A 25,433-nucleotide genomic window follows, 5' to 3' on the forward strand; every position below is an offset into this window, starting at 1 on the left:
TAACAGTGGAGATACTGGAATTAGCCACTGGGCCATATTCTCAACTCCTGATTGCTGTCTGGTGATACATGCTGGAGTACTTGGACATGGAGATGAATGTTGGGTCTACTATGATCATGCTGTTGTTTTAAGTTCAGAAGTTCCTTGGGTTACTTGGAGGCTGCTGAAGAAAATGACTAAAAGAAAAAAGTTGTGTGGGAAGGTGGAAACATTTTTTTGTGGTGTGAATCTCGAACTGGGTATGGTTGTTCGTGCATAATTTTACTATCTGATCTTTGACAAGGCAGTTCATGAAACAGCTCCATAGGAATAGTGAGATAGAGAGCTCTGTTATATATAGAAAATGCTTCTAATAGTTGAGGAACGAATGCTTCCAACTAAATAAGTAGTTGTGAAGTGCCGGCCAATTCTTGACTCTGACACTGCTTTTCCTGAAAGATCTGGTGCAAGAGCATTATTGGATCATTTGCCCTTAATGGGTAGTCAGCTCTCTCCTTAATACACTATTATATTTAATTTGCTATGTTTCTGAACTGCAATATTTTCACACAAAAATGATGTTTGCCATCAACAGTCCAGATTAATTAAAAATTTCAATTCAAAAGCATTTCTTAATTTACATGCAATTTTCAGCATTCAGAGTATACTCTGAATGCTGAAAATTGCATGTAAATTAAAAAATGCTAGAAATACTCAACAGATCAGGCAGCACCTGTAGAGAGAAAAAGTTAATGTTTCAGCTAAATGACCCTTCGTCAGAAATGTATAAATGAAGGGTCATTAACCTGAACCATTGTTGCTTTTTCTGCTGCTGCACCTTAATTGCTGAGTGTTACCAGAGTATTTTGAACCACATTTTAATTGTATGTCGAGGGTAATTTGATCGGTATTATTTTAATCACTTCAACTGTCATTTTTTTTTTTAGTCGAGGGAATATCCTGAGATGATGAAATGGGATGCAAATAAACTAAAGCAAGAGGACTTGTGCCTTATTATTAAAGAAAGAGCTGCTATTATTGAGAAATTGGAAGGAAGGAAGAGCATAAAGGTAATTTACCACAGGACATTTCAATGGGAAAGGCAGACTAACTGAATTTTATTTTTGTTTAGCTTAGTGCATGTCATCCGTGCTTTTATTTTGTCTTAATTATGAAGTAAAGTTTACTCAAAAGACACCAGAACTAACTTAACTGGCTTCTAGTTGATCTATGAATTCTGAGTACATTTTTCTACGCACCCTTAAATGCTTCTAAAGTTTTTGGTTGCATTGTATGAGTATAGAAATATGAATTGGGAACAGGACTAGGCCATTCAGTTCCGCGCACCTTGTCTACCATTTGATAACGTCATGGCTGCTCTCATTGTGGATTCAACACTACTTTGCTGTTTACCCCTGTACCCCAGCTTTTTGTGACTAATTAACAAGGACATTAAGTCCCTTTGGTCATCGGCACTTCAAACCTCTCACCATTTAAGAAATATTGTGAATTTCTGTTTTTCTACCAAGTGGATAACTTCACGCTTATTTGCATTAATCTATTTTGTGCATTATACAAGGTGTAGAATAACCTACTTTGTTGGCTCTAAAAGATGCTGCTCTATGAAACTGCGGAAAGCACTCTTCCACGCTACCTTTGCAAATCTGATTCATATGCAGATTAAAATCACCCATCATTATCACCGTACCTATCTCATAAGTCCCCCATTATTTGTACCTGCATTCTGTATCCAACAGTGTAGTTACTATTAGGGGAGCTATGAACCTTTACTATAAGTGACTTCTTACCATTGCTATTTCTTATCACTACTTAAACTGACTCTACATCTTGATGTTTAGAACTATGGCCAACCTTCACTGGTATACTAAGTCATTCTTGATTAACTGCATCTTCAGAGTTTCCTGTCTTTCTGAATTGTCATGTAATCTTGAATATTCAGATACCAGCTTTCATCTTGCGCCATATCTCTGTAATGTCTATCAGATCATAGATATGTATTTCTATTTGAGCTGACAATTTATCCATTTTGTTACAAACGCTATTGTTATGAACTGGCAGGTGGTAAGTGCCATGCAAACCAAACCCCAAAGGGGAACTTGTCAAGCTATCACAACTCTTCCTTTTGTATTTTTACCAAAAGAAGATTTGTGTACTGAGTACAGAAGCTACAAATCCGAGTAACACTTTTGGAGGTTTGAATCATTAAATTAAAACATGCATTAACAAAATAAAACAAAACTTAAACACAAGATTACACTTACACATTTAAAATTGGTTTTACAAAACATTCGCCCAAAATAATGTCCAACTTGGTTAGACTTACAAATAAACACCTCTCCACTAAACATTCAAGTAATAGTACCACAAAGCAACCCCACTGTTTCTGTAGCTGAGGTGTGTCAGAGTATCTCACTCTCTCTTTCTCCCACTCTGATGTTGAAACTCAAGAAAATCTTAAAACAAAACCTTGTTTTCTGAAAAAACACACTTCAGGGGTTGGCTGAAGCTCAGTTTGCTGCCCCACAATTCTGTCCCAGCGCAGAACACACTCCAGGAGGTCTTACATAGCCACTCCCAAACAGCTCTCATTTCTCACCTTAAATAGTTGTATTTTCTTTTGTCTTTATTCCATTGTCCTGCCTTTCTTAAAAATCTAGATTCCTAGAATATAAAATTATTTTGTTTTCCCTATTGTCACCACTTTAAAATAAAATGTAATAACTTTGCCTTATTTATTTTACAAGTTATAAGCCCTTTTCCTTCCTGTTGAAATTTAACAACTGAACACAACAAACCTATCTCCTCATGCAAATTTATAGCAATGTCCCTTTTGCTTATAGAAGATTCAACTTGGCCATATTTACTTCAAGTAAATATGTCTTTCACATCTAGGCCTTTCAATATCCTCAATTCTTTAAACACTCAACCCCCAGCTTAATTGAATTATGTTCACGCACACCCCATAAATCTGCTTTATAGAATAACACAATAAACCCCAAAAACATTTAAAATAATATTTTCTTCACACTATGCACATTAAGAAAGAGAACTTTTAATTCTAACTTTACAATTTTTGCAACCTCTAGCCTTATTTGCTGGTGCACTCCTTAGTTTGTCTGCTCTGTCCTTTCTTTCTATGTTCTAATTATCCTTACCCTTATTGTTACTTTGCTGTCTTCTCTTTCCCTCTGCCTTTAATTTAGCATATCTTCCCTCACTTGATCCCTCATCCCACTATTTAAAGTCCTCTTGTGCGTGATCTATTTAGTCAGAGATTTGTTTCCTAAATTAAGATGTGCGCCCTCCACTTTCATATACAAATCAAAATCTTGGTCTTCTCTGGTACAGGTAAAATCAAAAGTTAGCCTTCATTCTAAACCGAATCTGAAGCTTATTCTGTCTAATCGTTTTTTGCTTACAAATCCCTACATTTGAAATAATACAGTCTGCATTTGCTTCAGTTCAGAGGCGTTTGTCTTTCTTTACTCCCTCTAGCCAATGAGTTAGTAATTAAAGAGATTGTGTGGAGGTAAATGATTTGCTGTCAAGTTTCAAACATCAGTTTAAAATTGTTATGTTAATAAAAAATAATTTTACAACTTGTGTCGTTATTGGGTAAATTGATTTGCCCAGTATAAAAGCCTGTTTTGTTTTTATTTCGCAAATTTTTATCCAGAGGCCTAAAATTGAAGATCAATCATATGTGCACAGTTTGTTTTTCTGCGGTTGTGGGCCTGATATATAAAATGAGCTCAGTAAGCTTGGGTGTTATTTGTCCAGCCTTCACTTAGATTTTCTAATTATTTAATTCTCTACTGTTGCTCGTTGTGTTCTCTCTTTAATTGGCTCTGTTTATGGCGGTTAATATGGTCGCCTTTCTTAATTCTAATTACGTTTGCTCAAGTGTCGCCAGGTATCTTTCGATACCGCCACAAGGTTCAAAACCGAATACTGATCAAAGACTCGATACACCAGTTAGTAAGTTCGAAATCAATGCTCATTTATTTACACACACAGTCAATTATATTCATGCACAAACTCTACCAACTAAACTATCACTACTACTAAAACCTATACTTGGCTTCGGGTGCCCACTCAGTCAGAGGAACAATGGCCGTTGTCCGCTTCTGAGGCTGCTGGGGTCGAGTTGGTACGGAATAGTAGCCAGGAGCATCTATCTCGTAGCGTGTGTTGACTTTGGACTTGCTTGTTCTGGTGCAGCTGCTTGGCAGGCCTCTTGTCGCTGAGAGCCAAGGCCAAGAAGAGCGATTCTCTCTTGGGGGCTTCTTTATACCCGAAGGGGCTTCACGTGCTTTTGGGCGGTCCTTGAACTTGGTCCCAATTAATTGGACCGTATCCTGATTATCGGTATCGATTTCCTCCAATAAAGGGGTGGTTGCCCTGATTGCTGGGCGGGTCCTAGGTGGCCGTTGGCCTGCTTTGTTCTAGTCTCCTCTGGAACCGGGGTGTCTGCTTTAGTATCATTTACCTAAATGTTTCTCTTTTGTCCCCGGAGATGGCTCATTAGTATGGTAATAGCTTTGCAGTACCGGCCTTGTCTGGGAGCTACAGCTGCAATCAACAGACAAACCTTGCACCTGCTTGCTTTCTCAGCATTGTCCATTTTCCCTGTATTCTTTGCAAAGTGTCCATTTTGTAATCGGGACGTGGCCACCCCAGGTGGCTACACTACTCGGGGGAATTCCTGTTTACAAGGAAAGCATACTTGCCTCAACATGTTGCAAGAATCTATTACCTCGCACACTGAATTGATTGGCTATCGTATTAACATTTTAAACATGATTAACGTCCTAAAAGTGATCTTGCTGTATTTTTTGAAATACAGACATGCTAGATACTAGAAAATAGTCAGTAGTGGATGAGGATATGCGACTGAAAATCTATTGTGCGCATCAAGTGTCCTTACCCTTTTCCTCATTGTCTTTGATTATTTTGAGCTCATTCTTTACAAAACAATAGGGGTATTTCAATTGGCAAAAATGGATTTCTGTGATCAGTCAGGTACTGCTTTTCTAAATTTATAAATATAATTCTGAAGCAGTTATGAAATGAATATTTGCTTTCTAGTTCAGTTTTGCTACCATATGGGTGCATTTAACGGTGTGCAACTGCAGAATGAATCGTTTACTTAGAGCACTTTGTTAAAACAAATTCCACCATCTAGTTTTCTTATTTGCAGCATGTACAAACTATACATAAAAGAAAGGGAACATGTAATAGGTTAACTTTTGTTTTACTGTAAATCAATGATATTCATGCTTATTTATGAATTATAGGTGATCAGAGGGCAGGATCCACCCAGTACAATTGGTATAGTCAAAAGGGTTCCACTTCCAAACAACTGTACGTATGCATTACCATATTGTTACTGCTATGTTCCCAATCTAACACCAAACCGGTGGTATGAAAGATTTTGTGTATCTGCACTGGTAATTTGATTAATTAATTGGGAAGCTCAAATATCCCAAAGCAATTGAACAGATGCTTTCAGATTTAATTCTGCACAGTTCTGTGGATATTTTGTGATTTAAAAAAAAAAAAAAAAAAAATTTACAGTGAACAAAATCCTGCATTAGTAAGATGCATACAGAGCAGTGCTTACTTCCAGGAACCTGCTGCAGACTCTATTGTTCCTTTGGGATGAAGCGATCAAATTGATGCTTTAATAAAAGCAAAAACATATTGAGGAGCTATCTATTTCATGAACTGTGAATTAGAAATACAGTTTCCGTTTTGATCGGTGCCATTTTGTACTGAAAAATATTTCACTTAAAGCTTTTAATCCATTCTTTAATTGCCTCGTACTGTTTTTAAAAAATCGAGGACAAAGTTCCATCTTTGGTTCTAGCATTACTTTCTTATTTATTAAAAATGTAATTGTTGGTTTCAAATGCAAATGTAGTTAACAGCATGTAAATATTTTATAACTTTTTGCATTTCTTTGTGAAAACGCTTGACGTTTTACACATAGCAGCGATATTAAGCCACCTTAACACATTTTGTTTCAGCTGGGCAAACTCCAAATGCTCCACAGCCTCTCTTACCACAATTTAGCTCCTCCGATATTAGAGGGAATCCAGGTGGAAGCATGCAAGAGGGAATGAATTCACAAAGCCATGCACGCCATTCTTACCAAGAATATGGATCCAAAGGTATATTTTATTCACTGGCAACATTTTAAATATGGAAGAAAACTTTGTTTAGTTCAGTTCTTAATAAGCTGCAAGTTTTTATGGAATGCTTACTCTATTTGGATACATTTTTTTTTCAAAGTCATTGATGCTGTTCTAAATCGAGCAAGGTTTCCCTTGTGAAATTTAAGTTAATTGTGGCTTTTAGGTACAAAAGACAGCATTTATTACAAAAATGAAAAAAAAAATTGAGAGGTTAACTAAGAGGTAGATCTGAAGGCGGGCCTGAAGAGCATTGTATTTGCTGAGTCTGGAAGTAACAAACACCTAGACGAGGGTTTCATTTTAGTTGTGCTGACGCAGGGGTATGAAGTGTAGGCATTATGACAGAAGTAGATGCTGTAATCTTTGAGGTCAGAAGCTTAGCTTATGTTGAATAGGCCATCCAGGTTGTGCAAAGTTTTTGTTTTTAATTTTAAAAAAATTTTTTAGAGTACCCAATTATTTTTTTCCAATTAAGGGGCAATTTAGCATGACCAATCCACCTAAGTTGCACATCTTTGGGTTGTGGGGGTGAAACCCACGCAGACATGGGGAGAATGTGCAAACTCCACACGGACAGTGACCCAGGGCCGGGGTTCGAACCCGGGTCCTCCGCGCCGTAGGCAGCAATGCTAACCACTGTGCCACCGTGCTGCCCTGAGGTTGTGCAAAGTTAACTTCAATCCAAGTCCGTGAATGCGACAGGGGATGGAATTGAAAGTAAGAGGATGAAATTGGGGTGAGGGGGAAGGAAGATGAGATGAAGATGACTCCATTGATTTTTCTCAATATTTAATCTCAGGAAATTATAGCTCATCCAAAACTGGATGTTAGACAGGCATACTGGTTGTAGATGTTGATGGCCTCCTCCCAACTCCACCGTGGCCCATAGTCTTCTAGTTTACCTCCTTTCATGTATGCATCACAGACCGGAATAGGAAATCAACTTGATTTTTATTCTTCTCTTCCCTTTTCTTTCTTTTTTAATAAGCATTTCATTGAGGTATTTTTGGTTTAGTAACAACAACAAAATAAACAATATATATAAAACTATAAACATAGCGCAAAAGCCATTTACCTCTCGTACAGGACCCACCCTTATTGATCCTCTACTCTAATCTTCTTTTTCGCAAAGTTCAACGCGTCCTCAGGCGACTCAAAATAGAAGTGCTGATCCTCACGCGTGACCCAGAGACAGGCTGGGTATAACAGTCCAAACTTCACCTTTTTCTTAAACAGGATCAACCTGATCTGGTTGAAGCCTGCTCACCTCCTGGCTACCTCGACAGTCAGGTCCTGGTAAACCCGCATGATATTGTCCCATTTACAGCTCCGTGTCTGCTTGGTCCACTGTATAATGCGCTCCTTATCCGAGAACCTGTGGAATCTCACCACCATTGCCTGCGGGGGGTGGTGTGAGCCTCCCATTCGCGGCTTCCTCGCGAGTGCTCTGTGAGCCCTGTCCACCTCCAAGGGCTGGGAGAATGCCCCAGCGTCCGTTGCTTCGGAGCCCGATGATACTTGGGTTCTGCCGAAGGGACCTATTTTCTAGGTCCTCCACCTTCTCCAGGAGCTTCTTCTGCTGGTTTATGGAATGAAATGTTGACAAACGTGAGGTTATCCATTTTGGTAGGAATAACAGCAAATGGGATTATTATTTAAATGATAAAATATTAAAACATGCTGCTGTGCAGAGAGACCTGGGTGTGCTAGTGCATGAGTCGCAAAAAGTTGGTTTACAGGTGATTAAGAAGGCAAATGGAATTTTGTCCTTCACTGTTAGAGGGATGGAGCTAGGACTAGGGAGGTTATGCTGCAATTGTATACGGTGTTAGTGAGGCCACACCTGGAGTATTGTGTTCAGTTTTGGTCTCCTTGCCTGAGAAAGGACTGGCACTGGAGGGTGTGCAGAGGAGATTCACTAGGTTAATCCCAGAGCTGAAGGGGTTGGATTACGAGGAGAGGTTGAGTAGACTGGGACTGTACTCGTTGGAATTTAGAAGGATGAGGGGGGGGATCTTATAGAAACATAAAATTATGATGGGAATAGATAGGATAGATGCGGGCAGGTTGTTTCCACTGGCGCGTGAAAGCAGAACTACGCGGCATAGCCTCAAAATAAGGGGAAGTAGATTTAGGACTGAGTGTAGGAGGAGCTTCTTCACCCAAAGAATTGTGAATCTATAGAATTCCTTGCCCAGTGAAGCAGTAGAGGCTCCTTCATTAAATGTTTTTAAGATATAGATAGTTTTTTTGAAGAATAAAGGGATTAAGGGTTATGGTGTTCAGGCCGGAAAGTGGTCTGAGTCCACAAAAGATCAGCCATGATCTCATTGAATGGCGGAGCAGGCTCGAGGGGCCAGATGGCCTACTCCTACTCCTAGTTCTTATGGTCCCTCAGCATCCCCACCTCCAGCTCCACCGCAGTCTGATGTTCCTCCTGCTCAGCCAGCGCCGTCTCCACCTTCTGGATCACCCGATCCTGAGCGTCCAATCTATGCTCCAACTGCTCAATCGACTCTTCTGTCGGGTCCAAGCAGTCCCGTTTCTGCGTAGCAAAGTCTTCCTGAATGACTTGCATCAGCTGCTCCATAGATTGCTGGGTCAACAAGCCAGAGGTCCGAACCTCCGCTATGCTGTCTTCTGTTGCAGCTACAGCCCAGGCCTTCTCTATCTTTTTGTTTCTGCCTTTATGAACACTTCTATTCCTTCACTCCATGCACCGAAGTGGGAATTCAGTAAACAATTGCCACCGACATCCATTTTACAATTCAAATCCAGTAGAAAAACGGGAGAAAGGTCCAAAAGTCGCCCAGAGCGGGAGCCACCGAATGTGTGACTTAGTCCTTCATAGCTGCCACCTGACCTTCCCTTCTTTTCTTAACTGGGGTTGGGCCCTTTTTAATAGACAGTCTGTCTGTAGTGTTTCAAATTCTTGGACATTCATGATGTACTGGGAAATACTCGTCTCAAACAAAGCGGAATCAGTAGTTTAAAAAAAAAGTCTTAAATTGTGGAATTCATATCCTATTTCAGAAATGTCTTGAGATTGTCCAATTCTTGAGTATCCTTTTTGTTCTGCCACGAACAACATTTTTTTAATGGGTATGTACTGAACTTCACACGTCTATATATTTATAAAGATCTCAGAAATAGTTTAAATGCCATACTGCAAATTACCGCACTTAACCTATTTTAGTATTTATAATTTTATAGAGTTGCCAATGTTTCACAGCTTTGACCGACTTGTTTTTCCTTAGGTTGGCAGCAAGAATGGGGAAGAAATTCCTCTAAACTGGAACAGGATTTGATGGAAGGCATAATGAACACAAGAGAGCAGCCTCTGACCAGTGGGATGATGTACTCGGCTCCTAGAAATGAAGAAGGACAATATAGAGCTGATATCAGATCCACTGACATGTATTCTGACTGGAGAAAAGATGGTAAAGACCCTTATGAAGAGAGTGCCGGAGACAGATTTGCAGACTCGAGGAAAGATAACCGAACACAATACAGAGAAAATGTTTCAAGTGGATATACTGATTGGAAAAGAGATAACAAAGAGCCATTTGCAGATTCCACTGTAATATATGAACATTACTCTGATCAACGAGGGGGGCCGTATGGAGATCGTGTACAAGATTCTGCTGGATATGCTGATTGGAGAAAAGTCCGTCATGAGGAACCCGAAAATGATACCAGGAGTTCAGATAGGTATTCGGATAGAAGAAAAGATGATCTGCTACAGTAAGTAAATGACAATAGAGATGAAGGCTGGAAAGGGCATGACAGAAAAATATATAAGAGGAATGTAGTGCAAGAGCAGATTGGGTTGGTTTCTAAAGGACCAGATGAACTGATTTCAATGTAACACAAACTTAGTGTTTCTAAGTATTGTGTGTCCTTTTGTTCAAGGCAATTTTGGCAAGACCTAAACATTAACTGAGTTGCCTTGGAAGTACAAAGGCAATTGGCATCATCAAATCTTGTTGACAAATTGCAACGCTCAAAATATCCTCTTTATTATGAGAAAACATGGGAATAAAAGTTGACTGCTTAACTCCTTGAGCCTGTTCCGCCATTCACTGAGGTCTTGACTGATCTACTTAAATCCATATGCCCGCCGTTACTCCATATGTCTTTGGTCGCAAAAATATATATCACTAATCAGCAGTTAACCTATCATCAGTTGCCATTTGTGAAAGAGTTCCAAATTTCTGTTGCACTTTGTGTAAAGAGATGTTTCATAATTTTGCTCCTGAGAGATCTGCTAATTTTTAGACTATTCCCCTGAGGCTCAAGATTCCCCGACCTGCAAAAATAGTTTCTTCCTATCTATTCCTCTTGGTATCTTAGACTTGATAAATTAGACCCTTAGTTGTCCACATTTGAAATAATGCATTGTTAGTTGGTTAAATTTCCCTTTGTGGCTTAATCTTTGAAGCTCAAGCATCACTCTAATAACTTTACGTTGCCATCTCTTCCAGGGCAGCACGGTAACACAGTGCTTAGCACAGTTGCTTCATAGCTCCAGTGTCCCAGGTTCGATTCCCGGCTTGGGTCACTGTGCGGAGTCTGCACGTTCTCCCTGTGTCTGCGTGAGTTTCCTCCGGGTGCTCCGGTTTCCTCCCACAGTCCAAAGATGTACAAGTTAGGTGGATTGGCCATGTTAAATTGCTCTTAGTGTCCAAAAAGGGTAGGTTACAGGGATAGGGTGGCGATGTGGGCTTAAGTAGGGTGCTCTTTCCAAGGGCCGATGCAGACTCGATGGGCCGAATGGCCTCCTGCACTGTAAGTTCTATGATTCTATCTTTGTGTTATCCGAAAACTTGGATGTCAGCTTTCTATCTTCTAAGTCATTATTTATACTGTGAATAATTGAGGCCCCCAACATCATTTGTTGAGGGTCACAACATTGTCAATTCAAGCATCTGTCCAATATCTCTGTCTCTTACCACTCAGCCAATTGCCTCATCAGTCTAATAATTTGCTCTCAATTCCAAGAGCTTCAACTTCAGCAAACAGTCTCATGTGGGAGATTTTATCAAATGACTTCTGGAAGTCCTAATGAATTACATCCAAATGCATTTTCTGGCCACTACTTCAGTTGTTTCTCTTGATATATTCCAACAGTTTATCAATCATTTTTTTTTTTTTTATAAATTTAATTACCCAATTATTTTTTCCAATTAAGGGGCAATTTAGCATGGCCAATCCACCTGCTCTGCACATTTTTGGGTTGTGGGGGCGAAACCCACGCAGACACGGGGAGAATGTGCAAACTCCACACGGACAGTGACCCAGAGCCAGGATCGAACCTGGGACCTCAGCGCAATGAGGCGATTGTGCTAACCACTAGGCCACCGTGCTGCCCTTCAGTTTACCAATCATAAAACATTTTCAGCTCTATAGGGTCATCTTCCATTTGTAAATTATTAAGTGTTCAATCACTATCTGTAAAGGCTTTGGCAATTTCCTGACACCAGGGCTGCGATTCTCTGGTCCGGCGCCAGTGCCGGCTTCAAAACGGGAGTACTTTACTCCGGCGCCAGTTCCGAAACCCAATTCTCGGGTCCTGGGTGGGCCTGTGCGGCGCTGGAGCGGCCCATGCCGCTCCAGCTGCCGGTCCCGGCATCGACCCGGCGTGCGTGTTCCGTGCATGTGCAGTTGGGCCGGCACCAATTAGCGCATGCGCACTGGCTATCATCCCCGCACCTGCCCTGCGCCAAATGGGCCGGTGGGACCTCGGGGCTGAAGGGTCTGGGGCCAGCCTGTGTGGGGGGTCCAACCCAAATGGCGCAGAGATCTAGGAGGCAGCGCGGAAGAAAAGAGGTCGGCAGCCAGAGAGGCTGGCCCGCCGATTGGTGGGCTCCGATCGTAGGCTAGGCCACTACGGAGGCCCCCCCCCCCCCACTGGCCGCCCCCGGACCATTCAACCCCATGGTCCCACCGGTCCAGAGCATGTTAGAACGGCGCCGGCGGGACTCGGATTTTCTGCGGACGGCTGCTCGGCCCATCCGGGCCGGAGAATCACTGCGCTGCCAGAGGATTGCCGCTACGACCATTTGCGGCGATTCTCCGTGCAGCCCAGCGTCATTCGTGCGTGGCCGTTTTCACTGGGGTGGGAGAATCGCGTCGGGACAGCGTGGCACGATTCATGTGGCGCCGCGGTGATTCTCCCAGCCGGTGGGGGGTCGGAGAATCCCGCCCCAGATGTTTGGCAAACTGCTCTATAATTCCTTTGTTTCCCTCTCACTTTTCTTAAGTACCACAGTAACATGCGCAATTTTTCAAACTTAAGGAATGGTTCCCAAATCAAGAGAACTTTATAAGATTATCATGGGGTATTTGCTATGTTCTCATCTACTACTTTTTGGAAACCTGGGATGGAAATATCTATTCTTGGGGATTTTTTGTTCTTCAGTGTCACTAATTTCTCCAGTACTGCTATCTTGATTAGTTCCTGATCTTGATTTAGTAATATATTCCTTAGGATGTCTGAAATGTTGACCTCTTCTCTAACCTGAACATTGACATGGAATAGTTACATCAGCATGTCTGTCATTTCTCTATTTTCATTGACAACATCACTGATATTAGTTTATTGTTTCATTTTTGTATCATTTGCTATTGGTGTTCTCACTCTTGCTGTTCTTTATATCTTCTATTTTGCCCAGGATCTGTGCAATTTTTTTTGTTGTTGCATTTTTTCCATTGCGCATAGGAGTTTTGTCCATTAACAGATTTGCACATTTTTACTGTAGACCGTGTCGTATATCTTTAGATATAGTCATACCAAAATCTAGAATCTTGGTAGCTGTTTTGCATTTCACTCTTTCAAACACTGCATTGAACCTAATCATATTAAAATGACTGTTTGATAAATGTTCATTACCAAATCTGATTCATTACTAAATCTAATGCAGCATGCTCACTTATTGGTTCTTGGACATAATAACCTGTAACTTCCTGGCTCCCCAGTGTTTGAATTGGGGTGGGGTACCCCAAAGATGCACTGTGGAATCCCCCTTGAAAGCTTTCAGATATGTTCCTTGTCCTACCTTCCCCATGGTAATTGCGCTAGGCTGGGCGTTGGGGAGATTTCTCGACTCTCACCAATGCTCTCTTTTCCCCTCACCCCACCCCTAATCCCATCACTTGACCTTCTTCCTGGCCTGTTATTTTCAATCGGAGTTAAATTTGTCTTCTTTCTAGCATCTAGTCCTTTGGGGGGGGGGGGGGGGGGGCTACATTTTTCGCTCCACATCTTCTAGACTCTGGGACACACTGCGCTATCCCACCAGGCCTGAGTCAGGAAGGTCAGGAGAGACAGGCAGTTAAAAAAATTTAACACAGGTAAGTGGGTATGGAGTGCCAATCCAACGCTGATTGCTACTCCAAGGAAGTTATGGCCCAATGTTGCAGGCAACTATCAAGGCCGGACTCCATAAATTCACTTCATTTATCCCAGTGTGCATGAAAGTTAAAATGCCACACCGCCTTTGCTTTATGCTTGTCTAATCTTAGCTTGCACACAAGGTACCACTTCATAGCAGCAAAATCTCCCCTGTCCACTTTTTAATAGCTCCTCTCATCATGAAAATTATTTCATCCTGAATCGTTTGAAGCTATCCCTGCCCCTACCACTCTCGATATATTTCTTGTAAACCTTATCTAGTATGTTTAGTTCTCATCTTGCAAGCATGTCTGAATAATGGCTACCATGTCATATCCTCTCAAGTTGAATTTGTGTCTGAAATTTAATCCGTTTGATCCTTGTACTCAGTTATACTTGGATTGGATTTGTTTATTGTCACGTGTACCGTGGTACAGTGAAAAGTATTTTTCTGCAAGCAGCTCAACAGATCATTCAGTACATGGGAAGAAAAGGGAATTGAACAGAATTCAAGAAAATACATGAGAATACATAATAGGGCAACACAAGATATACAATGTAACTACATAAGCATTGGCATCGGATGAAGCAGACAGGGTGTAGTGTTAATGAGGACAGTCCATAAAAGGGTCATTTAGGAGTCTGGTGACAGTGGGGAAGAAGCTGTTTTTGAGTCTGTTCGTCCGTGTTCTCAGACTTCTGAATCTCCTGCCCGATGGAAGAAGTTGGAAAAGTGAGTAAGCCGGGTGGGAGGGATCCTTGATTATGCTGCCTGCTTTCCCCGGCAGCGAGAGGTGTAGATGGAATCAATGGATGGGAGACAGGCTCGTGTGATGGACTGGGCGGTATTCACGACTCTCTGAAGTTCCTTGCGGTCCTGGGCCGAGCAGTGGCCATACCAGGCTGTGATGCAGCCCGATAGGATGCTCTCTATAGTGCATCTGTAAAAGTTGGTACGGGTTAATGTGGACATGCCGAATTTCCTTAGTTTCCTGAGGAAGTAAAGGCGCTGTTGTGCTTTCTTGGTGATAGTGTCGACATGAGTGGACCAGGATAAATTTTTGGTGATGTGCACCCCATGGAATTTGAAACTGCTCACCATCTCTACCTCGGCTCCGTTGATGCTGACAGGGGTGTGTACAGTACTTTGCTTCCTGAAGTCGATGACCAGCTCTTTAGTTTTGCTGGCACTAAGGGAGAGATTGTTGTCGCTGCACCACTCCACTAGGTTCTCTATCTCCCTCCTGTATTCGGACTCGTCGTTATTCGAGATCCGGCCCACTATGGTCGTATCGTCAGCAAACTTGTAGATGGAGTTGGAACCAAGTTTTGCCATGCAGTCGTGTGTATACAGGGAGTAGAGTAGGGGGCTAAGTACGCAGCCTTGCGGGGCACCGGTATTGAGGACTATTGTGGAGGAGGTGTTGGTGTTCATTCTTACTGACTGTGGTCTGTTGGTCAGAAAGTCAAGGATCCAGTTGCAGAGTGGAGAGCCAAGTCCTAGGTTTTGGAGCTTTGATATGAGCTTGGCTGGGATTATGGTGTTGAAGGCGGAGCTGTAGTCAATAAATAGGAGTCTGATGTAGGAGTCCTTGTTTTCGAGATGCTCTAGGGATGAGTGTAGGGCCAGGGAAATGGCGTCTGATGTGGACCGGTTGCGACGGTATGCGAATTGAAGTGGGTCAAGGCGTTCCGGGAGTATGGAGGTGATGCGCTTCATGATCAGCCTCTCGAAGCACTTCATTACAACTGACGTCAGGGCCACCGGGCGGTAGTCATTGAGGCACGTTGCCTGGTTCTAAACTTTGTCTATACTTTGTCTATACTTTGTCTAAAGAATGCTTATTTGAGCAACATGCTAAACTTCGGTGATGTTTCCTCACATATTTCCCACTTCTGTCTCCTGGTTTAATTACTTAACACTTTGCCCTTTAGCTGTAGTGCCTACAAGTATAATTTATTTTTATTTTTTGTTTGTTTTTGAACCATCCTATCTTTTCCACTGGTGCTCGTCCCCATAGTTCTCACTGTCCTATTTTTTCAGTAAATTTTGAGTCCCAGCACGAGTCAGAAGGAACATACCCTAAAGCTACAGTTCATACTTGTCCTAATATTGATATAGAAGTAGAAACATGAAGCCCATCCATCCCACGCCATGCCTTTAGCTGTTCACATCATCAATCTGATTAAGCCTCAGTAATTTGCATGTGGTTCTGATAATAGTTGAGGTTAGATGCCTTGAGCTCTTGTTACTTCAGTTCTTCATTCCTGGTACTCTCAGAACGAGATTTGTTGCTGACTTTCTCCCTATATTGTTGGTCTCAACATGGACCACAACTCAAACCTATCCTTGCTCTTCAAAGTGAGTTCGCAAAGTTCTTCATCTTCTCACCAAATAGGCAACAAACCATATCCAGCTTACAAAGGATGCTGCCTGTCCATCCTACAACCACCATGTAAGGCCTCCTTGCACCCTCTCTTGGAGCTTGCTGCTCCAAGGTTCTGTATTCGCATTCTGACTGTCCTTCCAACATTTTCTATCCAAGGTATCAAGCTCATAGTGCCTGTTGAACAGGATCCGTTACGGGCGGCACAGTGGCGGACTGGTTAGCACTGCTACCTCATCGCGCCAAGGACCTGGGTTCGATCCCAACCTTAGGTCACTGTCCGTGTGGAGTTTGCACATTCTTCCCGCGGGTCTCACCCCCACAACCCAAAAGATGTGCAGTGTAGGTGGATGGTGTTGCTAATTGTGCTTTTACTTAATTGCTCTGTTTAATAACCTTTCTGATACCACCACGAGGTTCAAAGCCAAGTGCTGATTAATAACTCAATACACCAGTTAGTAAGTTTCAAATCAAAACACATTTATTATACACAGTCAATTGCTACTCATGCATAAAACTCTACTTACTCGACTATCTCTAACACTAAAAGGACTATACTTAGCTTTGGTAATGGCCCACCAGGTCAGGGGAACGATGGCCTTTTGTTCGATTCTGAGGCTGCAGGCTTCAAGCTGGTATGGACTAGTAGCTACGAGCGCCTATCTCGTAGCGTGCGTTGACTGGAGACTTACTTGGTTGGTGCAGCTGCTAGGCAGATCTCCTTGTTGAGAGTCACAGTCAAGAGTTCTTTCGAGCTGCTGAGAGACCCTGCCAAGAAGGACGAATTGAACTTGGGGGCTCTGTTTTATAGCATCCAGGGGTTTCGCGCCCTTTTGGGCGGACCCCGTACCTCGTTACAATTGATTGGACTAAGTCCCAATCGTTTTAATTGATTTCTCCAATACTGGAGCTGTTCCTTGATCGCTGGGCGGTTCCTATGTGTCCGTTGACCTTCCTTTGTCCTGGCTCCTGCTGGCACCGGGGAGTCTGGTTTGGGCTCGATTGCTTTAATGTTTCCAATTGTTCCTGGGGATCGCTCATTAATATGCAGATGGTTGCTGGTTTCGGTTCTGTCTGGGTCTTTGCAAGTCTTAATACACAGGAAACCTTGCACCTGCTTGTTTCCCTGTGCCTGGCCAGTTTTCCCTGCATTCTTAGCGGGCATCCATTTTGGAATTGGGAAGTGGCCAACCCAGGTGGCTACACTGGTCACGATAAAATTGTCCCTTAATTGTAAAAAAAATTAATTGGGTACTTCACGTTTTAAAAGAAAAAGAATGGGTTCAGTTTCTGTGGTTCCTCGTTTAAAGACTCTGGGTCGGAGAGATTTAAGACAGTGATGTCTACTACAGATGTCTTTGTTTCAGGACGGTCTTTTTCAAACTTCCACATATTGTAATTCTGCCCTTCCATATCTTAGTCTAACTTGTTTATATCTACTTGTTAGTGTTTTGTAAGTTTAGCTCCACATACTAACTTTCATTGAACACTAGACGAAATATGTTATATGCTTTCTACTTCAAGCTTCTACTACGTATATTGGCGATTTAAAGAAATAAGCAACAGCTTCTTCTGCACCAAATTCCCATTTTAGTACACTTGTAATGTTTCACTCTGGCTATCATTCCATTGAGTTTATAATACCATTAGTACAGTGGAAATTGTGTTATTGGAGGAAAAGTATAATTATATGAACCATGGGAGGATGTAACAAGATGTTAGTTAGTTCCAATGTGGTTGAATGTGTCTTGTGCTTGTCATTATACCTTGGCGGAAATGTTCTTGTAACCCATGTGGAGGTGTCACAGAGGACCTTAAATATAGTAGCTGTTCTTGGGAAGTTGATAAGAATGATACTTGTGTTCTCAATGTAAGATAAATTTCAGACTGTTTTGTGGATTCAATTGGGCAAATAATTTAGAACTTTCTGGTCCTGTGTTGCATTGTAAGGAAGATGAAGACTATGCTTTGAAACTGAAGCCATCTTACTAATTACCAAAAATGTTGTAAACATCTCCTGTATTGAACCTGTTCCTCTTTAATTAACTGATCAGTATAGAGCTGTGGGGCATTTTAAAATAGATGTGCAATGTCAACTCCTGTACACCGTTCAATTCTATATTTTGTTCCCTGATAGAATATTGGAAAATCTTAAAGTTTAAAGAAGGTCATAGCTCTCCAAAAAGTTCAAATGTTCAAAAAGCAGTAGAAAAGTGAACATTGTTTTAAAATTTTGAATTGTGATGAACTCTTTCTACTTTCAAAACTATAGGGGAAAAAGTTAAATACCTTGGTTCTAATACCACAAATCAACAAACCACATGAGTAATTGGGATGTGCAAATTATTTTGCTGTGTTTACTGTATGTACCATTTCCTGTCCTCTAGCTGATTAATGCCCTCAATCCAATACTCCACTATTTAGTGACACAAAATGAGCATTACTACAGACAGCTGATAATTGGTTAGTTTTATGTTTATAAGAACAAAAATCACACAAAACAAATTCTTCAGACGACAACTAAAACGATTGCTATTTCTTTCTGCAATTAGCTGGTGTGTTTAATATTCGAGATTCTAAAAATGGAAAACTGACCTTTCTGGAGGTAGAAATTCAGTAGTATGGGAGAACATGGGGTGAAGTCAGTTGTAAAAGATTCTGGAAAGTTGGGACAAATAGTCTTCCTATATTTTGTTTTGTGCCAAAATTAATGAAATGTTTCAAATATATTAAGGGTGCTAAACTTTTAATTTTTGTGTTGCAGGAAGCCTGATCAATGGACGGAGCCAAAAGTAAGTCACAGTATAAATGGACATAATAGTTGCCACCTTTTTTTAGAATTCTGGTTAATCATTTACGTTGTTTTTTAATATCGTACTCTTCATAGAATCAAACGGCACAGAAAGAAGCCATTCGTCCCATTATGCATGTGTTCTTTTTAAAGGGCGTCCAATTAGTGCTACCTCCCTCCACTTCCCCATAGCCCTGAAATGTTTCCATTTCAAAAATATAGTGAAGTTCTAGTGAAAAGCTTCTAGTGAATCTGCTTCCATCAGCCTTTCAGCCAGTGCATTCCATGACATCATAACTTGCTGTGTCATTTACTTCATTGAAATTTCCCTCTGGTTCTTTTGCCAATTATCTATTCTTTATAAACTCTTCTAATTCGGAATACTACTATTAAAACCCCTGTATTCTGCTGTTCAGGCATCATGCTTGCCCTTTACACACACTAAAACCAGATCAGCCACGATCTTACTGAATGGCAGAGCAGGCTCAAAGGGCAAAATGGCCGACTCCTGCTCCTCAGTCCTGTGTATCTTTAATTTATGGAAGTCTGCTACTATATATCTCGCTTGGATGCATTTCTAAACTTTGTGCCTTTAAATTTGTGAAACTGCCTCCACCGTGCCAGGGGCCAGGGTTCCATTCTGACCTTGGGTGACTTGTCTGTGTGGCGTTTGCATGTTCTCCCTGTGTCTGCATGGGTTTCCTCCATGTGCTCTGATTTCCTCCCACAGTCCACAGATATACGGGTTAGGTGGATTGGCCATGCTTAATTAGCCCTTGGTGTCCAACTGTTAGGTGGGGTTACAGAGATTGGGCGGGAGACTGACCCTAGATTGGGTGTCCTTTCAGAGGGTTGGTGCAGACTCAATGGGTCAAATAGCCGCCTCCTGCTCTGTAGGGAATCAAAGCCATAAAGAATGTTCTTCCTTTTCCCTTCACACAGTGTTTAATCTACCAGAATTGTCGTCTTGAATCCTTTTGTCTGTTTACTGTTGTGCCTGCTAATCCCTCTCGCAGTTGAGTAACTTAACGTCAGTTCACAGTCAGTTTCCATAACTACTCTAAACCTAATGATGTTGTGATCTCTATTCCCAAATGTGCTACAACTGAAACGTGCACCACCTGCCTCACTTCATTCCCCCTTTCTCGTTGAGCTGAAAATATGCTGGTAAAGAAGTTCTCATACAAATTTCATTTCTTCCCCTTATTTGTCCTTTACATTCTTACTCCATCCCCACTTTTTCCCCCACTATACTACTTGGTTGTTTTGGCATCTTTGTGAAATTTGCTTGCCGATTAATTCAACCATCTTTCCATTATTTTATATTGGGATGGATTTTGCGGTCAGTGGTAAAGCAAGGACACAGCCACTGACCCTGAAGTAAGGCTTGTCATGCGATCTCTTTGGTGAGAATTCCAGTTCTAGTGCCTTGTAGTGGTACTGTAACTGATTACTGTGTTTGCTGGCCATTCACAATATTTACTGGCCACTGAAATGCCATCAGGCCATCTGGGCAGCCACTGAGATTAAAGGAATTTCACAGAACCCCCACCTTTGAATCAGAAATCTTAAAAGCACTAAAATGAAAAAACTTCAAAAATCAATGTTACATAGAGTAAATTGAAAGATTGTGACATACACATGGGATGGAAGACATTGAATTAGTCTGAAGGAACACATTTTTAAAAAGAGGTTAGAACTTGTGTAGATTGGCTAATTATTTTATTTTAACAGCACTCCAGATACAAAAACATTTTTTTAGGGGAATTTTTGTTGTCATTCAGATGTTATTAATTCCATAACTGTTAAAAACATAGTTACTTTTGATTGAGCAAGGTGTTGCCTTTGAAGAGATTGTAAATGGTTTTGTGAGGGGAATAAAGTTGAAGAATATCTGATTTCACTGATGGCTTGAGCTGGGAAGGACCACACTACCACCTGTGCCAAAATTCAGAGGAACAGACCACAACTTCAGGACTTCTGTGCTAATCAGCGCATGCCCGATTATCCAGAGTTGAGATTAGTTTCGTAGAGATAATAATGCGAATGCTGGAAGTTTGCTGTCACCCCGCCTCCCAAACAAAGTCTGACCTGTTGTACACCCATTTCCTCACTTACTCCTTTACCAAAATAAAAACAATTCTTGAATCCTAGAGGGCATTATCCCATTCTATACGAGTATCATTGATCACTGAGACCCCTATTTCTACTGGAACACATTGGAGCTCAAAGATTTAAGTCCTTTTGAGTGAACTCTTTGTTATCGCTATGATAGCATCATTGCATTTGGCAAACTGTGTCTGAATTCTTCCGTCTTATTTATATTGGGGTGGCACAGTAGTTAGCACTGCTGCCTCACAGCACCAGGGACCCAAGTTTGATTCCGACCTCGGGTAACTGTCTGTGTGGAGTTTGCACGTTCTCCCGTGTCTGCGTGGGTTTCCAACAGGTGCTCCGTTTTCCTCCCACAGTCCAAAGATTTGCAGATTGGTGGATTGGCCATGATAAATTGTCCTTTAGGATGGGGCTGCAGTAATAGGATGGGGGATTGGACCTGGATAGTGTGGCTGTTTAAAGAATCAGTGCAGACTCACCAAATGGCCTCCTGCACTGTAGGGATTCTATGATTTGCCATACTCGTGCATTTATAGAATGTACAGTGCAGAAGGAGGCCATTCTTCCCATCGAATCTGCAGTAGCCCTTGGAAAGAGCACTCTTTAAGCCCACACCTCCACCCTATCCCAGGAACCCCACCTCATCTGTTTCGTATTTGCACAATAAGGGCAATTTAGCATGGCCTATCCAACTAACCTGCACATGTTTGGACTGTGTGAGGAAACCGGAGCACCTGGCGGAAACCCACATAGACATGGGGAGAACGTGCAGATTCCACACATACTGACTCAAGCCGAGAATCGAACCTCGGACCCTGGAGCTGTAAAGCAACAGTGCTAACTACTGTGCCATGTGCACATGTCGTTCAGACCTGCCTCAGTCTGTTTTGCATTTCGTCTCTGTCTAATTGTTCCTTATTTCTTTGATCTAATGCTATGTTTCTCTGACATCGGTGCAACATGTTTATCCTCTCTGCTTCATCCTGGTTCCCCCTTCCAAATACATTTAATGCCTCCCTGAAAGCCCTAAATCTGAGGTGTATCTGATTATTTGCCTATGTTGCAAAGAGACATGCTGTTTTAATCATGATTCGGTATTACCATCTCAGAAATCTTGATTTCAACCAAAGGTAGTTCACAAAATGATTTGACCTGTTAAGCAATGTTGACATTAAACAAAATCTTCTGTTCTGTTTCCATTTGCTGCCAGTGTTCAGTCAGGACCTGACTAAATCAAATACAATTTCTGCATGTAACTGTTCATTGTTTATTTTATCTGTTGGGAGGTGGGACACTTTCTCATTAATTATTTAGTGCTGAATTAAGATCTCTTGGGTCAGAGGGCGGCACGTGGCGCAGTGGTTAGCACTGGGACTGCGGTGCTGAGGACCCGGGTTTGTATCCCGGCCCTGGGTCACTGTCAGTGTGGAGTTTGCACATTCTCCCCGTGTCTGCATGGGTTTCACCCCCACAACCCAAAGATGTGCAGGGTAGATGGATTGGCCATGCTAAATTGCACCTTAATTGGATACTCTTAACGCGTGTAGGATTACTTGTGAATTAGTTTCCTTGATTATTCTTTTTTTTTAATAAACAATTTTATTGAGGTAGTTTTTGGCTTTATAAACAGTTACAGACATCAACAGAAAGAAAGCAAAAAAGGCAAAAATGTGCAAACATCCACGTACTTTCAATACTTCCATCGTAACATACTGCACAAGCCCGCTCCTCTCCCACCGGTACTACCTGCCATATTTTCCCTCCTACTCTATCCCCCCCACCCCCTGCTGACGCTCACTCTCCCGCAAAGAAGTCAATAAATGGTTGCCACCTCCGGGCGAACCCCTGCACAGATCCCCTCAAGGTGAACTTAAATTTTTCCATACCCAGGAAACTTGACATGTCCGCAAGCCACCACTCAGTCTTCGGGGGCTTTGAGTCCCTCCACGCCAATAGTATTCGTCGCCGGGCTATCAGGGAAGCAAAGGCCAAAACATCGGCCTCTTTCTCCCCCTGGACTTCCTTCATTATTCTTTTGTACTAATTGACATTAGGGACCAGTATCCAAACTTAAGGTAGCAAGCTTTAAATAAATGAATCAGCCACGCTAAATTGGCCCTTAATTGGAAAAGAAAATAACTCTAAATTTAAAAAAAAAAAATCTCGAGTCAGAATCTTTTTCAAAACTTTCTCTTCTTTGAAACTGCATTTCTTTTTACACTTGAGGGGCAATTTAGCATGGCCAATCCACCTACCCCGCACAACTTTGGGTTGTGGGGGGTGAGACCCACACAGACACGGTTGAAATTAAATTCTGGTTCTGGGCATGCCCAGCGCTGGGGGAATTTTGGAAGGGTGTAGCAAGGATGGTATCGAGGATGGTAGGATCCAGGGGCAATCCAGGCTGGGGGCTCACAATATTTGGGGTTGCAGTGGAGCCGGGAGTGCAGGAGGTGAAAGAGGCCGGTGTTCTGGCCTTTGCGTCCCTAGTAGCCCGGCGGAGGATTCTTCTTCGGTGGAAGGATGCAAGGCCCCCCAAGCGTGGAGGCCTGGGTCAACGATATAGCGGTGTTTATTAAATTGGAGAGGGTGAAATTTGCCCTAAGGGGGTCAGTGCAGGGGCTTTTCAGGAGATGGCACCATTCCTAGATCTCCTGGCAGAACGGTAAAAACAAAAGGTCAGCAGCAGCAGCAACCCGGAGAGGGGGGGTTGTCTCTTTGTTTTTGTTTTGGGTTGAATATCTGTTTTTTGCCAACGGTGGGCGTTAATTTATTGTTTCTCCTTTGTATTTACGGGGGGGGGGGGTCTGTTTTTTTTTTGTAATTAGAATTTTCTGTTATTGTTTTCTTTTTTGTGAAAATGTGAAAATTTCAATAAAAATTATTTTTTAAAAAAGAAATTAAATTCTGATAGACTTGGCACTTCTTTGATTGCAATGTTGCCTTTGTTTCATATCCTTTCACTGTCGGAGTGACAGCACGTCTAATACATATATTTATAAGCATTTGTAATCTTGTATTAGAATGACTTATTGCAGCATTGTAAAAGTAGCAGTCACATCGAGAGAAAGCTAGTAGTTGTAAATGTGGAAAATGTATTGTTCTGCTTGCTCACTTCTGAAAATGGATTATGCTATTTTGGAAAGGAATGCATTTATTTATTTATTTTTTAAAAAATATATATTTTTATTGAAAATGTTTCGCTTATAACAGACACGGCATTAACATCAAACGGCCCAGCAAACTAATATCAAATAATAATCTTTATTAGTGTCACAAGTAGGCTTACATTAACACTGCAATGAGGTTACTGTGAAAAACCCCTCATCATCACACTACGGTGCCTGTTTGGGTACACTGAGGGAGAATTCAGAATGTCCAATTTACCTAACAAGCATGTCTATCGGGACTTTGAATATAGTACAATATTGTACAAAAGAAAAGGAAAGGCACCCAACCGAACTTCTAAATCCCACCCTAAAAAAAGATGCATAACCTACCCCCAATAATAATGACTCCCCCCCCCCCCCCCCCCCCCAATTAACAGCTGATGGTGATTAACTCTTTGAAGCAGGAAATGAATGGTTGCCACCTCGGGTAGAATTCCTCCACTGCCCTCCCCCACGCACACACACACACAAACAACGGTATTGGATAACAAACCATGATGCCCATTTTTCTTTCCGTGTTGTGGTTTAGCCATGCTCTGTTTTCAGATTTACTTTCATATATGATGTTCTTACAAATTGTGATAGAACTTAAATGGTACCTGCAAATTAAATTTACAGCATTGAACAAAACCGCTTCATGAATTTTCTCCTTCCATCTTAGAGTGAGTATTCCAAGCCGCAGGGCTTTCCCGATGCGATTGATCTTAAAAGAAAGAAACTCTATGAGTATTTGGTGAGTCTAACTTCATTTTACCTGTTGTCATTAAGAGGTATAATGTAATGAGGAGCTGAAGCTAACTTGTTTATGCCTACTTCTGAATTTGAACTTTTTAGACAGTGCCATAACAATGTACTACATATAGGAACGACGGTGGGATAGTAGCAATGTCACTAGCCGAGTAATCCAGAGCCACAGGTTAAGGCTCTGGGAACAAGGACCACTCTGGCAGCGAATAGAATTTAAATTCTGTTAATAAATCTGAAATTGAAAATTTGTCCCGTAAGGGTGACCATGACACCATTGTCAGAAAAATCTATCTGGTTCATTAATGTGTTTTAGGAATGGAAATCTGCCATTCTTATTCGGTCGAGCCTGCGTGTGACTCCAGACTCACAGCAGTATAGTTGACTCAATGTGCCCTGAAAAGGCCAAGAAAGCCAATGGGTTCAAAGGCAATTAAAGATCTGCAACAAATGCTGACCTTATCAGTCGGGGAATTAAGGGTTACGGAGAGAAGGCAGGAAAGTGTACTTAGTGAGTGTTAGATCAGCTATGATCTTATCGAATGTCGGAGCAGGCTCAAAGGTCTGAATGACCTACAGCTGTTCCTACTTGTGGTCTTGCCAGTTCTACCTGCAACCCGTGATGGAATAAAAACA

At 41.7% G+C, this 25,433-nt stretch overlaps 1 protein-coding gene across 12 annotated transcripts in view; it reads left to right on the forward strand.

Annotated features, from left to right (window-relative positions):
• The window catches only part of LOC119966252, a 73,217-nt gene that overhangs the window by 33,357 nt on the left and 14,427 nt on the right, over positions 1 to 25,433 (forward strand). For 11 of the 12 annotated variants that reach the window (XM_038797625.1, XM_038797614.1, XM_038797626.1 and 8 more), the window contains 6 exons: positions 927 to 1,049; positions 5,298 to 5,364; positions 6,030 to 6,173; positions 9,455 to 9,941; positions 18,742 to 18,769; positions 24,715 to 24,786. In XM_038797625.1, coding sequence (XP_038653553.1) covers positions 927 to 1,049; positions 5,298 to 5,364; positions 6,030 to 6,173; positions 9,455 to 9,941; positions 18,742 to 18,769; positions 24,715 to 24,786 — 921 coding nt within the window. The remainder of the gene's footprint in view (positions 1 to 926; positions 1,050 to 5,297; positions 5,365 to 6,029; positions 6,174 to 9,454; positions 9,942 to 18,741; positions 18,770 to 24,714; positions 24,787 to 25,433) is intronic. The other variant, XM_038797617.1, reaches the window with a different exon arrangement.

The sequence above is a fragment of the Scyliorhinus canicula genome, chromosome 5 (genome assembly GCF_902713615.1).
Source record: "Scyliorhinus canicula chromosome 5, sScyCan1.1, whole genome shotgun sequence".
Lineage (NCBI taxonomy): Eukaryota > Metazoa > Chordata > Chondrichthyes > Carcharhiniformes > Scyliorhinidae > Scyliorhinus > Scyliorhinus canicula.